This window comes from Martes martes (genome assembly GCF_963455335.1).
Source record: "Martes martes genome assembly, chromosome: 16".
NCBI classification, from domain to species: domain Eukaryota; kingdom Metazoa; phylum Chordata; class Mammalia; order Carnivora; family Mustelidae; genus Martes; species Martes martes.
In genome coordinates, this window is record NC_137904.1 from 60,273,249 (window position 1) to 60,286,201 (window position 12,953).

General features: G+C 58.2%; 1 protein-coding gene across 2 annotated transcripts in view; it reads right to left on the minus strand.

Annotated features, from left to right (window-relative positions):
- Window positions 1-12,953, minus strand: part of UBE2O (ubiquitin conjugating enzyme E2 O) — a 56,441-nt gene that overhangs the window by 7,085 nt on the left and 36,403 nt on the right. Inside the window, exons 2-12 of one of the 2 annotated variants that reach the window (XM_080826735.1) lie at window positions 6,725-6,784; window positions 6,511-6,621; window positions 4,807-4,904; window positions 4,307-4,370; window positions 3,488-3,631; window positions 2,954-3,063; window positions 2,651-2,801; window positions 1,939-2,411; window positions 1,253-1,407; window positions 882-994; window positions 668-796 (exon numbers count right to left, since the gene is read on the minus strand). In XM_080826735.1, the coding sequence (XP_080682861.1) occupies window positions 668-796; window positions 882-994; window positions 1,253-1,407; window positions 1,939-2,411; window positions 2,651-2,801; window positions 2,954-3,063; window positions 3,488-3,631; window positions 4,307-4,370; window positions 4,807-4,904; window positions 6,511-6,621; window positions 6,725-6,784 (1,608 nt within the window). The remainder of the gene's footprint in view (window positions 1-667; window positions 797-881; window positions 995-1,252; window positions 1,408-1,938; window positions 2,412-2,650; window positions 2,802-2,953; window positions 3,064-3,487; window positions 3,632-4,306; window positions 4,371-4,806; window positions 4,905-6,510; window positions 6,622-6,724; window positions 6,785-12,953) is intronic. The other variant, XM_080826736.1, reaches the window with a different exon arrangement.

Here is a 12,953-nt window from a genome sequence, read left to right on the forward strand (position 1 = left end):
TGGGACAGGGTCAAGGGAGGAGCTCTCTGAGGGGGCAGGGAGGGCCAGAGCACCTCCAAAAGGGAGCTCTGGCAATGGGTGACAAGGGAGAGGTGATGAGAAGGGAAGGGACGTGGGTGCCAGCCAGAGGCCACACGTGGTGAGCAGCTCAAGCGTGGGACCCTCTGGTTCCAACACGGGCAGTCACGGGCACAGGCCCCTGTTAACGCCCTTCCTACTCGTAGCATCTGCTCTCACCAGACTTCCTGGTACTCTCAGGATGGGGTTCCTGCCATGGGGCTTTTGTTTCTATTCTTCCTCTGCCTGGCCCCGGGCAATGTTCCTACCCCCTCACCAAGGCCCATGGTGAGGCCATGGACAGCCCCTCCTCCAGCCGCTCCCGCGCCCTATGGCACTCAGGACCAGAAGCTGGAGCCACCGGGGCTCAGGGAGCAGCTACATGAAGTCTGACCCTGACCCTGACTGGCAGCAGAAACCCTGGGGAGGCCGTCGGGCAGCGGCCCTTCTGGGGAAGACACTGGAGGCGGACCAGGAGCCCAGAGGACTTCAGGATCTGGTCTCCTGGGGCCACCTGGTGGCACCTCCAGGGACTGCAGATGCTGGACGGGATGTAGAGAGACACCCCCCCACAACCCCGCTCCCTCCCCGAACTGGCGGGAAGCCCTACCTCATCCTCCTTGTGAGGAGCTCCGTCCTCGGTATTGCCAATGCGGATGACGATGTCGGTGGTGCGGAACCGGAAGTCAGGGTGGTCCGCAATGTCGTAGACGCTCACGTCCTCCTCTTCTCCGATCAGCTGGAGGACAGGACGGGTTGTCACGAGCGCAGCGGCCGCACACCCAGCGCACCCCGAAGAAGCAGGGCGGACTGCACACACTCACCTCCACATCATCCCCACTTGGCCGCAGCTTGAACCACTTCACCATGCAGGTACGGCCCACGTGGTCCCCAGACTGCACCACACCGTAGACAGCGGGATCCGGACAGCTCTGGACTGGGGAACCAGAGCAGAGAACGTCTCAGGAGCTGCGGTGGTGCCACCTACCACCCCTGACATCCCAACCACGGCAGGGCACAGAGCCCCGATGCTCCCCGGCTAGGCTGGGGGAGGCCGGAAAAGGCTGTCCCAGTCCTTGAAAAAGTGAGTCACCTTCCAAGAGGGAGTCTCCTCCCTGCCCCTGAGACCTCCGGCCCATGCTTCCCAAGCCCGGCCCAGGCCCTTGGCCAGGCGGCCTTCTAGAGCCGGCACTACCTCGTTTATCCACCACGAAGTCTCCGGGGCAGAACTCGTTGTTGTCCAGGTGGTGCACAGGAAAGAGGTCGTTGGAGCGAATGTTGCACTCCACGGAGCCGTCCTGCCACATGACGTCTGCCGAGGTCATGGTGGTCACCACCTCCACAGCCACCCTGCGGGAGCGGCGCACCCAGCCAGCCAGGCCGCACGAAACAGGCGGGAAGGAAGACAAACAGGTCCCTGTGTGCTCACCGACACCTCCTGCGCCCTGCGCCCTCCTCCGAGAAAGGTCTTGGAGGAGGGAGAGCTCAGCGAATATGGTCCCAGAGGCCAGACTCGGGGCCAGGGTCACTACGCTACCCGCCACCCCCACTCCCAGATCTTCTCCTTTCCACCCAGGCCAACCCTGGGCACCGACGTCGCCTTGGCTGGGCACCCCCGAGCCTGCAGAGGGCTCGCAGCGTGCGTGCGTGCGTGTGTGTGTGTGTGTGTGTGTGTACGTGTGTGCATATAGGTGCCAAAGGGACGGCCTCAGGCTGGGCTCGCAGTGTGCGTGCGTGTGTGTGTGTGTGTGTGTGTGTGTGTACGTGTGTGTATGTGTAAGTACGTGTGTGTGTGTGCGCGCGCGTGCGCGTATAGGTGCCAAAGGGACGGCCTCAGGCTGGACCCTCGGCCAAGAGGGAGAGGGCGCTCTCCGGGTTTACCTGTCCCCTGGCTTAAAGTCACGAGTGATTTTATTCTTCTTCCGTTTGTGTTTTCGCTTTAAGTTCTTGATCGACAAGGGGATGCTCTTCTTTCTGCTTGTGCCGCTGCCGCTCTGGGAGGAGGTGGTGGAGCTGGCCGAGGAGGTCACCGAGCTGGTGTCGTCCGTGTCGTCAGCAGCCTCGTCATCCGCGTCCTGCTCCGCCGAGTGCAGCCTGTCGTCCCCGCCCTCCTTCAGCAGGAAGGGGGGCAGCTGCTCACCCGCATCCTGGGCCTCCTCCGAGCCCTCATCCTGCACCTCGACCGGGCTGGCGGACCCGTCGGGCGTCTCCTCGGGGCTGACGGACCCTGCTTCGCTCTTGGCTTTGGCCCCTCCCTTCTTTCCTGGGTCCTCCACGGAATGGTCTCTGGGGCACTGCGCGTCCGGCGGGCAGGACATGATCCTCACGACCTGCTTCTTCAACAGGCGCTTCACCTGGGAGGGCAGAGCAGGGAGGACGGGCGCTGTGGAGCCGCAGGGCCAGCGCGGCCCCACCCCGGGCACGGGGGACACCCGGGCGGCTTGGGGGAGGGCAGCTATACACACCTAGGTGGCCTGCAAGGGTGATCAGGGCTGCCCCCCAAGGCCTAAAGCACAGACTGTCCTTCCTGGCTGTGGAAATAGCTCAAGGCCAGTTCCTCAAATGCCCACCGATCCCAACCCCAAGGACATACCTTCTTGGCCATAGAGCCCTCCCCCTGGGCGCAGTGTTTTTCTGGACATTCACAGGCAATCTTGGCCGGCTCTACCTTGGCTGGGAAGACATACAGACAGCGCTCCCCCAGCTGCCGCTGAGCATGGTCAAAGCATCCGAGACGCTTCACCCTGGGAGGGAGAGGAGAAGTGGGGACTGGGCCACGGCTGATGTCAGCGCCCCGCACGCCACCCTCAACCTCGGCTCCCCTACAACTCTGGCCCAGAGACCTGCTCGGGCGTGCCACTGGGGTTGCTGGAGTGGGCACGCTGGGGCCACTCACCTGCCTAGGTTTTCCTGAGTAATGACAGAAGGCGGGGGGCTGACGCTGTCCGTGCCCCCTGGACAGAAACTCTTCGTAATCCATGTGACCTTCAGCTCTACAACCTGCACCTGGGGATGGTGGGTGGGTGGGACAGGGCCTTAGTCAGCAGCTGAACAGCTCTCAGTCAAGCAGCTGCCCGGAGCCCACCTGACCTCCAGAGCGGGAAGCGGGTCGTCATAGTACAGCGCCCCAAGCAGGACACCCCCAGAGCAGGCTCCACTCGTAACCACCACAGCCTCACCCCGGGGACCCCCACGTCAGGGCCCGGCGGCTCTGCCACTCGCCACTTGCCCTGGCAGGGTCGGTCGGGCTGGGGGTCATGGGCCTCGCGGTCACCCCATGAGCACACCCTGGCTTCCCTTTACTTAGAGCCCTTTCCGATCAAAGGGCTAAGGACTAGGGCTTAGCGCTCGGAGCAGACACGGAGGGAGCGGGCTGCAGCTCAGCTCTGGGGCACAGAGGCTGAGGAGGTGGCCCCACCCCAGCCCCTACCTCTTCCACCACCACTCGGAATTTGCTCTTGGTGCTGAGCACGGGCTTGACCCCCGACAGCCACTGGACGCTAGAGAAGATCTTGGCGGGGCCAATGAGCACCTGGCCCGGGTAGAAGCCGTAGGAGTCATCAAAGAAGAGACCCTGCAGGGTTTGGGGCCAGAGGAAAAGTCCTTGTGAGTGGGACCTCCTTGAGGGCCGGAGCTCTCCGCATCCTCCCCTTCCCTCGCCTCACCCCTGCACGCCCCCCCCTCCCCAAGCTGGAACAGACCCTCGGGCTCCAGAGCAGCAGCTCTCAAACCAAAGTGCATATAAGTCAGCTAGCGAGCTTACGAGAAGGCCCGTCTGACTCATTCTAACACACTCTCAAGGCCACGTCCACGCTGTTGGTCAGGTGACACTTTGAGGACTCTCGAGGGCAGCAGTCCCCAAACCTGTTTGATCTTGTAACCCCCACACCGCCATACTTATTTATAAAGCATGGTCATACACGACTGTTCTAGAATATCCCAGCGTAACGACAAGCACACAGACTCTACTACCGTAGATATTTTTTTAAAGAATGAGCTCGAGTTAACAAAACGCAAAGAAAAGTTCCAATACCTCCTGCCCACACCCAGACTTCTGACGTTCTGGTGCGCACGCACCCCTTTTCTCGGAAACCACTCGGCCCAGAGGCAGCACCTGCTTGGCATGGGCTACCTCCAAGCTGGCTGCTAAGCAGTCCTCCTTCCCGTGCAGCCCAGGGGGCAGAGGAACATGAATCCTGGCCCCCCAAGCCCACCCCCCAAGAAGCCTGCATGGGCGGGGCACACGTACAGAGTCGCTGACGTGGGGGCAGACATCGTAGAGCTTGGCGCCATCTTCTGTGTTCATGGAGCACCTGAAACGGCGAACAGGGGTTCGGTTCATGGGGCACAATGACAGAGCCCCAGGGGAGGCATGGCCGCAGGACACACAGCGGTGCTGACCAGTATCACAAGGAGTTACCCGGAGGCATCTATATGCTGGCAGGCCCTGCGATGGCGTGATTCACCCCTACCCACAGCTTGGCCCCCACACTTGCACAAGTAACTCCCCCAAAACAAGCCAGACCCTAACCCATCCGGGAACGCTCGCTACCGTTAAAGAGTGTCTAAAATAAAGCATCAGCCCCTAGCAGATACTCTAAATGAGGCCAGGGCGACAGGAGACCGGTCCATGGTCAGGCCCTGAGCGCCCGCAGCACATGTCCTCACGGGCCCCGGGAGAAAACACCCTTGGCTCCTTGTCCCCGGGTGGCCCCTGCCCAGCGCGGCCCCGTGTGGTGAGCTGCGTACCTGGCACCGTTGGACAGCTTCAGGATGATCTGGTTCTTTAAGTCATAGACCTTCCCCAACCAGCAGTCATAGGCAATGTAGTCCCCATACATGAAAGGCTGCAGACGGAAGGAACAGGGGCGTGAGAGGTGGCAGGTGGCACTGGTGTGCAGCACACCTGTCCCTCTCTGTACCCTGAGACACAGGAGGAGGGATCCAGAGGGCTTCCCGCCTGGGCCAGTCAGCCATGGCCTAACGAGCTGGCTTCCCCCTGGGGAGTTCTGGGCCACAGCCCAGCTCCCCTCCCCAGAGTGGAGAAGGCCGCGGTGGGCAGCTGCCTCGTGGCAATGAGACAATACCAGAATACCATTCTCCTCTGAAAGGAACCAAGGCTCTTTGGACATACGATCCAGGGCTGGATCGGGAAAGGTAGAAAGTCAGAAAGTGCTTAAAAAGCAAAGAAACAGAAAAGAAAGAGATAGGGTATAAAGGACACCGATGTCAGCTCGAAGGGGCTCTTACTGGCCAAATCTGGGATAATTTAAGCAACAAAACAAATAATGGTAGTCACGGATTACAACCGATTGGACAAAACAGGAATCTGAGTCCACGCAGATGTAAAAAACAAATGAATAAATCTACAAACGAGGCTGAAGGTGCAGCCCTTCCGCACAGAATGCCGACTTCTCTAAATGAGGAAGAACACGGGCTTCATCCAGCCCCCCAGAGACCGTCAGAGGCTGTCGGAGCCCTGGCTGCTAGGGCAGGGGCGGGGGGAAGGGGAGGCTCACAGAGGCCAGGGCCAGTGGACTGGGGTTTCACAAGCGACAGGTTATTGCCACCATCTCAGAGCACCTCCTCACAAAGCAGAATCACTCGCAAAGGCGTGAGAGGGGACTTCGTGGGGAGGTGTGGCAGACACAGCTAGGATCAGAGTCGAAACCCCCCGCCCCGGCTGTGGCCACTGGACACGTGGGGCCAGGCAGAGCTCAGGGGTCACTAGGCGGCCCTGCCGAGCATGCAGGTGCCTGAGTCTGGTCAGGAGGCGACGGCACAGAGCTCCACACTCAGGGTCGGCCAGTGGAAGGTACCAGGGGGTGAACGACAAAGCAAGACTGGGGAGCGGTTCCAGATGAGGAATCGAAGCGCTGACAGCTACAAGCAGAGTGTGCTCCTGAATGGAATCCTGGATCAGAGGGGGAGAAAGGGGACCGGGGGGGGGGGGGAGACAGCGGCATGGAGTCTGGGGATGGGACAGCTGCGCCCCAGTGCTGACTTCCTAAACTGGGGGCCAGGCGCCACGGGGCATTCTATCCATAGCCGGCTTCCCAAGGCTTCAGAGAGAAGAGCGGCAGCGAGAAGCAAACGTGGGGACGGGAGAAGGAAGGTCACGATGGGGCGAATGGAGGGAAAGGCTCACAGCCAAGGAGCCCGAGGACACAGGGAGCACAGGAACTCACAGCTTCTCCCGAGTCTGAAATCACTTAAAAAAGAAATGAACGAAGAAATTTGTTTTTCAAAAAGGAAGCAACAGAGAGGAAAGGAAGCGAGGTAATGAGAGCCACAGCAGCCAGCCACGCTGGAGGCACAGGGATGTGTCCGACCTCACACCCCAGCAGCCTGAGGCACTGCCCCGGGCACACACAAGTGGGCTGCCTGAGTGCCAGGCAGGTGCAGCAGGGTGCGGGGGCTGCGGGAGGGGGGCTGTCCGGTGGGGCCTCTCACCCAGATGTGCTGGAGGTCCTTGCTGTTGACGGGGTAGATGATGCAGTTGGTGCCGATCAGCTTGACCGCACAGTCGATGCTGACGTCGATCACGGTGCCGCACTGACTGTCCTGGGGAGGAGAAGGCATCCAGGTGCGAGCAGGCGCATGGTCCCGGCCACCAGGGCAGATCCGGCCCAGACCATCCCCAGGCCACCCCCGCACCAAGACTCACGGTGGATCGCATATGCCGGACCACGTCCCGGGGCACCACGGAGCGGTCCTCGAGCTTCAGCTGAGGAGGAGAGCACAGTGTGACACAACGGCCTGGGACGTCCGCAGAAGCTGCACTTTCTCCCAACTTCTCACCCACATGTTCACACGCGTCCAGCTGGCTGCACCGATCCCAAGGGCGGCTCCGCTCTGATCGCACCCAGACCGAGGCCGACCCTCAGAAGCTACCTCCCCCCGCGCAGAGGCAAAAACGATGGTGACGGACGGTCACTGCGACCGTATGGAGAAGCGGTGTGAAGCGGCAGACGGCAGAAGGGCCTCGCTCACATGAAGGGTTCGGCACCCCTCACACGGCGAAGCACTCTGCTAGGAGCGAAATCTTCTTCTCCTTTCTCCAAGCGCCTGCCCGGCCCCTGCTGCTGAGCACTGAGCAGAGGGGGCGGGGGGCGAGTGTTGACACGGGGCTGAGCGGGTCACCCCGAGGCCTGCTATCACCCGACACGACCTTCTAATCTGGGCTATCCTCTCTGGCCAGCCGCAACCCGGTCCGTATCTCGTGCGCCACAGAGGCCCGCGGGCGTGGGCTAACTCAGGCCGGCCGGCTCCGGAGACCGGCCACATGCACAGCGAGCACCTGACCCATCCTACTGCAAACACCCTGCGGCAGTGGCATCCGAGGACAGCTGGGCCTCTCGAGAGCCCTCCCCTCCCTCTGCCAGGCCCAGGGGCACCCTCCAACGGTGCAGGCGGAAGACGGTCCTCCACCAGGCCGGCGTGTCTCCCTTGCTGGCTCCGCTAACCTGGGGCGCTGTTCTGGAGTTCTCCATGGAGCCGTGGGTGAGGCTCTGTGACTGCCCATCTCCTCGGGATGGGCACCTCCAACACCCCAAACCACAGGGAAGCGAGAGCTGTTCTCTCAAACAACGCCCCACCCAAGACCCCTAAGATCACTGCCCCCACTCTAAGGCCTGGGGTGTGGAAAGGTGACCGCCATGGAACGAGGATGGAGACATTAAAAAGAAGACCTTGGCTCAAGGTCCCTGAAACTGTGGGGATGACGGCTAAGACAACCCTGCTATCAGGAGGATAGGACTCCCAAAAACTAGAGGGGAGGGGTGCCTGGTGGGCTCAGTCAGAAGAGCATGGGACTCTTGATCTCGGGGTCTCGGGGTCATGAGCTCAAGCCCCGTGCTGGGTGTAGAGGCGACTTAAATAAATAAAACTTAAAAAAAAAAAAAATCCCAAAAAGTAAAGGGGGAAGCAATGGGCTCCACCATCAACAGGCGATAGAGGTTTTTCCTCCATGGGAATATAGTCCACGAGCCAGACAAGAGCGAGCCCAGGTGTTAAACTCCAGGGTCCCTGAGCCAGACACGGAGATGTGCCCACTCCAAAACCTCGGGCAGATCACTTGCGCCCACCTGTGCAGAGTGGGGTGGGGGCAGCCATCACAGCAGGTCAGGGATTAACAAGGCAACAAAAGCACAGATGGGCCCAGGGCACCTGGCACATAGTAAGCACTCAGCAAATGCCAGATGTGACCACTCCTCCTGACTCCACTGGCCCCCAAGCCACAGGTGGAGACCCTCTTGAGTTCAGGCTCTTCTCCACTCTGCGCACAGATCCCAGGAGTCAGGGGCGGGGGGGCACATGGAACTCTGCTAAGGCTCTGCTGGGGTGATGGTGCCACTTTTCTGACTCAAAGAACTTCCTGTCCCGTGACCCTCTGTGCCCATAGCTCTGGTCTGGGACATGGTATTTTCAGTGCTATCCCAACCTACCTCAAACCTCTGCTCCCAGTTTAGACTTTAAAAAGCCACAAGTGCAAGTCTTTCCAAGTTGCCATAGAAACTAAAGTTGCAGTGCCAGGAAATCCAGTGGGAGAGGGACTGCTGTGCAGGGCATGGGGGTGCCATCCTCGCTGGGAGCTGTGGCCTCGGGCGCAGGCTGCCTTGTCTGCTCAGGCATCCCTGAGAAAAGCCCCCAAGTTGAGCCTGCAGATCGTGTCCCCACCTGGGGGTCTGCGTGGGTCCCTGACAGAGCTGCAGGGAAGGGAGCGAGGCACAGGCACGGATCCCGAATGGACGGCACACTGCCCAGCCTCACGGCACCCTGGCCATGGGACACTGCTCCTGAGTGCAGAAGGGAAACTGAGGCTCCCGCTTGGAGGCTGAAGCGGGAACGAGGTGGGAGTGAAGGCTGGCATCACCGCAAGGCCAGAGGCAGGGTGAGGGGGCCTGGTGAGCAAACACCGTCCTCCGGACGTGGCCCTCTGCACCTGTGCCTGGCCTTTTGCCAGAATCCACTCCAGGGTGAGGCCTGGTCTCCAGGCTCTTCTAACAACCTTCCGTGACAAGGAGGGACATTTCTCCAAAGCCCTGACAATGCTGAGAGCGGAGCACAGTGAAGCAACAAGGAGAAGAGAGGGGCGTGGCGGCCATTCGTCTGACGAATTCCCCTGGGAATTCCAGAAAATGAGAAGAGCATCTAGAAGGACTTTGGACAACGTGCAAGGCTCTTCCTTCTCTTTCAACACTTCCTTTCCCAACTCCCTATGTCCCACCCACACAGGGCACTACCTTCATCCAAACAAGCCAGTCCTCTCCCATCTGTGTGCCTCTCCACTGCACAGTTCCTTCCAAACGCCCCCTCCTCTCCCTGCTCCCACCATGTGCTGTCCACATCACAAAGGCTCCCCATGTCCCCACTCTGGAGGGCACTTCTGCGCTCCTGCGGGCTTGGGAGCTCGGTGTCCTCTGCCTACAGCAACTGGTACTGACTACGTCTCAAGCAGTTTTCTTGCACTTGGTGTGTTTTATCCATAGTGCTCTGAAGTATGTACTATTACTGTCATCCCCATTTTACAGATGAGTGAACTGACATGGAGAGAAAATGAGGAACTTGTTCATGGTCAAATAGCTCCACATGTGGACCTTGACTTGAACTCTGGCTGGCTCCAGAAGCCATTCTCTTAACCACACAACAAGCTCATCCGTCCTGAGCTGCAGAGATAAGAGCAGAGTAAAACCTATTCCTGGCGGGAATTCCTGTAACAGAGAGTGATTCTTCTCCTGATTATAAAGGCATTCAACGCCCTATTCCTTTCGGGGGCTGAAGAGGAAGACATCAGGCATCCAGACGGCAGGTGCCAGAGGCTGGAGGCTACCCCTAGAGGGCGCTGTGCCTGTTCGCGGAACACGCCAGACTTCGGAGCTCCACTAGTCTGCATACAAAGCCAGGTGCGTCTCAGCGCTAAAGGCAAGGGAAGCAAGGGCAAACATGAACAATCAGGACTTCATCAAGTTCGGAAGCGTTCGCACAGCAAAGGAAACAGTCAACAAAACCAAAAGACAACTGACAAAATGGAAGAAGGTATTCGCAAATGATGTATCAGATAAAGGGCTAGTAGCCAAAATCTTTAAAGAACTTACCAAACTCAAAGAACTTACCAAACCAAAGAACAGATAAATGCAATCAAGAAATGGGCAGAAGACATGAACAGACATTTCTGCAAAGAAGACATCCAGATGGCCAACAGACACATGAGAAAGTGCTCCACATCACTCGGCATCAGGGAAATACAAATGAAAACCACAATGAGATATCACCTCACACCAGTCAGAACGGCTAAAATTAACCAGTCAGGAAATGACAGATGCTGGCAAGGATGCGGAGAAAGGGAAACCCTCCTACACTGCTGGTGGGAATGCAAGCTGGGGCAGCCACTCTGGAAAGCAGCGTGGAGGTTCCTTTAAAAGTTGAAAAGAGGGGCGCCTGGGTGGCTCAGTGGATTAAGCCTCTGCCTTCAGCTCAGGTCATGATCTCAGGGTCCTGAGATCAAGCCCCGCATCCGGCTCTCTGCTCAGCAGGGAGCCTGCTTCCCCCTCTCTCTACCTGCCTCTGTGCCTACTTGTGATCTCTCTCCCTTTCTCTGTCAAATAAATAAATATATAAAATCTTAAAAAAAAAAAAACCACGTTGAAAATAGAGCTACTCCACAACCCAGCAATCGCACTATTGAGTATTTACCCTAAAGATACAAATGCAGTGATCCAAAGGGGCATGTGCACCCGAATGTTTATAGCAGCAATGTCCACAATAGCCAACCTATGGGAAGAGCCCAGATGTCCATCAACAGATGAATGGATAAGGAAGATGTGCAATATATACACAATGGAATACTATGCAGCCATCAAAACCCCCAAATCCTGCCATTTATAATGAAATGGATGGAACTAAAGGGTATTATGTTGAGCGAAATAAGTCAATCAGAGAAAGACAATTATCATATCTCTCTGATATGAGGAATTTGAGAGGCAGGGCGGGGAGGGGGGGTAGGGGGATGGAGAAGGAAAAAATGAAACAAGATGGGATCGGGAGGAAGACAAACCATAAGAGACCCTTAATCTCACAAAACAAACTGAGGGTTGCTGGGGGGAGGTGGGGTAGGGATGGGGTGGCTGGGTGATGGACATTGGGGAGGGTATGTGCTATGGTGAGTGCTGTGAAGTGTGTAAGCCTGACAATCCACAGACCTATACCCCTGGGGCTAATAATACATTACATGTTAATAAAAATAATTAAAAAATAAATAAAATAAATGAAGTGAATGACTTCAAACAAAGCCATGTGTTTCTGTTAGGTACACCCCAATGGCAGTTAAAAAACAAAACAAACGAAAACAAAACAAAACAAAAAAACGGTTACCAGGGTGGGATCTGAGGTGGCAGATGGGTAGATTTCAGGGGTCATTACTGGCTCTACAACAATGAACCACCTCTGAGGTGGTGACCATCAACATTTCTGGAGGCAGAGTGTAGCTGTCCGAGGATTCTGAATAGAAAAAAACAAGATACCAAGACAAAGTGTTCACGTGTCTCTCAGTGAGAAGGAACCACGGCTGGCTTTTAAAGGGGGCATGCATGGGGGCGCCTGGGGGGCTTAGTCCCTAAGTGCCTGCCTTCGGCTCAGGTCATGATCTCAGGGTCCTGGGATCGAGTCCCGGGCTCCCTGCTCAGCCGGGAGCCTGCTTCTCCCTCCCCCACGCCCCTCGCATGCGTTCCCTCTCTCGCTGTGTCTCTCTCTGTCAAACAAATAAATAAAATCTTTAAAGGGGGCATGGGTTACTTCAGACAATTTGGGGACAGAACTGCGGGACATCCTTTGCTGCTCCTGCCTGTTCTGGAAACAAGTGTCCGACAACACCTCTGCCCCCAGGGACAGGGGCGCTGGCACAGCTCTGGAGGAGGTGACTCCTCTGAACAACGATGACTGGCACCTCCTGTGTGCCTGCCCTCACAAAGCTTGCGTTCTAGTGCGGCAGAGGAGACGCACATGACATACATGTGCGCGCGCACACACGCGTGCGGGACACACGCATGCACAGGTCAGGTGGTGCTAAGTGCCATTCAGAAAAACAAGGCAAGGCGAGGGCCGGGGTGAGAGGCAGAACGGGAGGAAGCAAGGGTGAGCTATTTTACACAGCTGGTGAGGAAAGGCCACTCCAAGGTGACATCTGACCAGAGATCTGGGTACAAGGGGGGAGTGAGCTTTCCAAGCGGAGAGAGGGCGGCCTTAAAGACCCGTGTGCCCGGCGTGCTGGACGACTGGAGAGGAGGGCAGCAGAGGTGAGGCTGGTGCCAGCGAGGAGGGCAGCAGGAGGAGAGGCTGGAACGGAGGGCAGGAGGGACTTAAGGCTCCATCCTCATGGAGATGGACGCCCCTGGCAGGCTCAGAGCAGAGAGCACGCAGGGCAATGATATTAAAAGGATCCTCTGGCTGTTGGGTGGAGAACGCGCTGTAGGGAGGGGTAGGGAGACCAATGAGCCCGGCGGCTCTCGGGGCGGGGGCGGGCAACCTTGCCTCCCAGACAGCATTTGGAATGTCTGGACACGTTTGTGGCTGTCAGCCCCTGGGGAAGGGGGTTTCTGGGAGGTGGCAGGTATGGATGCCGCTAACCCTCCAACAGGGCACAGGACGGCCCCCCACCCTGCCCCTGGTGCCACGACAAAGAACCATCCAGCCCAAAACATCCGCAGCCTTGAGGCCAAAAGCCCTGAGGCTGCCCCCAGAATGGTGGTGCGGGGACCAGAGCGGTGGGGAAAAGGATCACCCTGGACGTGTTCGGAAGGCAGAGCTCATGAGGCGCCTCACACCATCGGGAAGCAATAAAGGCACAGGGAAAAGGAGACCTGGCAGCGGGGCGGGGCGATTCCACTCCACCCCCAGGT